Source organism: Oratosquilla oratoria, chromosome 36 (genome assembly GCF_046742065.1).
Source record: "Oratosquilla oratoria isolate Oo_2021 chromosome 36, ASM4674206v1, whole genome shotgun sequence".
NCBI lineage: Eukaryota > Metazoa > Arthropoda > Malacostraca > Stomatopoda > Squillidae > Oratosquilla > Oratosquilla oratoria.
The window spans coordinates 33692540-33693012 of NC_134812.1; the positions used below are offsets into that span (position 1 = coordinate 33692540).

The following is a 473-nucleotide window of genomic DNA, read 5'->3' on the forward strand; positions in this document are numbered from 1 at the left end:
TAGAACCACGAGTACATCACCTTGAGGCAATGTTGCAAGTGTTGTTGCACGACTGTATGCAACATGTCCGCAGTTTCGGTCGGTGGCGGAGCTTCTGTCTCCCGGCTTTCCAGCGCGACGACCCCCAGCGAGACAAGAAGCGGCCCCAGAAGGCATTCCTTCATGGCGGGTCTCTGTAGACATCAGTTCATACTTGGATTATCTCCGCCTTATCCTATGCTATTAGTCCGATGCAATCAGACTTTTCATTCTTAGAGATTAAGTCCATAAATCAACCGGGTAATATGAAAGGGAACTACGTTTTATTTTGTATGAATGAGTAATAGATAAATACAGAAAAGAACATTTGTGTCAGTTGCATTCTGCCAAAGGAGGAAAATTCAAAGGACAGTATTTCGTTCATCTTCCTCGCCTCTCACTAAAACAAATCTCTTGGGGAAGGTATGTATTTTCTAATATAAAAAAGAAAAGAA

General features: G+C 42.7%; 1 protein-coding gene across 1 annotated transcript in view; it reads right to left on the reverse strand.

Annotated features, from left to right (window-relative positions):
* LOC143019102 (putative glutamate receptor) overlaps positions 1-164 on the reverse strand; it is a 20499-nt gene extending 20335 nt beyond the window's left edge. The window contains exon 1 of the mRNA XM_076174801.1: positions 21-164. Within this exon, the coding sequence (XP_076030916.1) occupies positions 21-164 (144 nt within the window). The remainder of the gene's footprint in view (positions 1-20) is intronic.
* Positions 165-473: the final 309 nt, after the last annotated feature.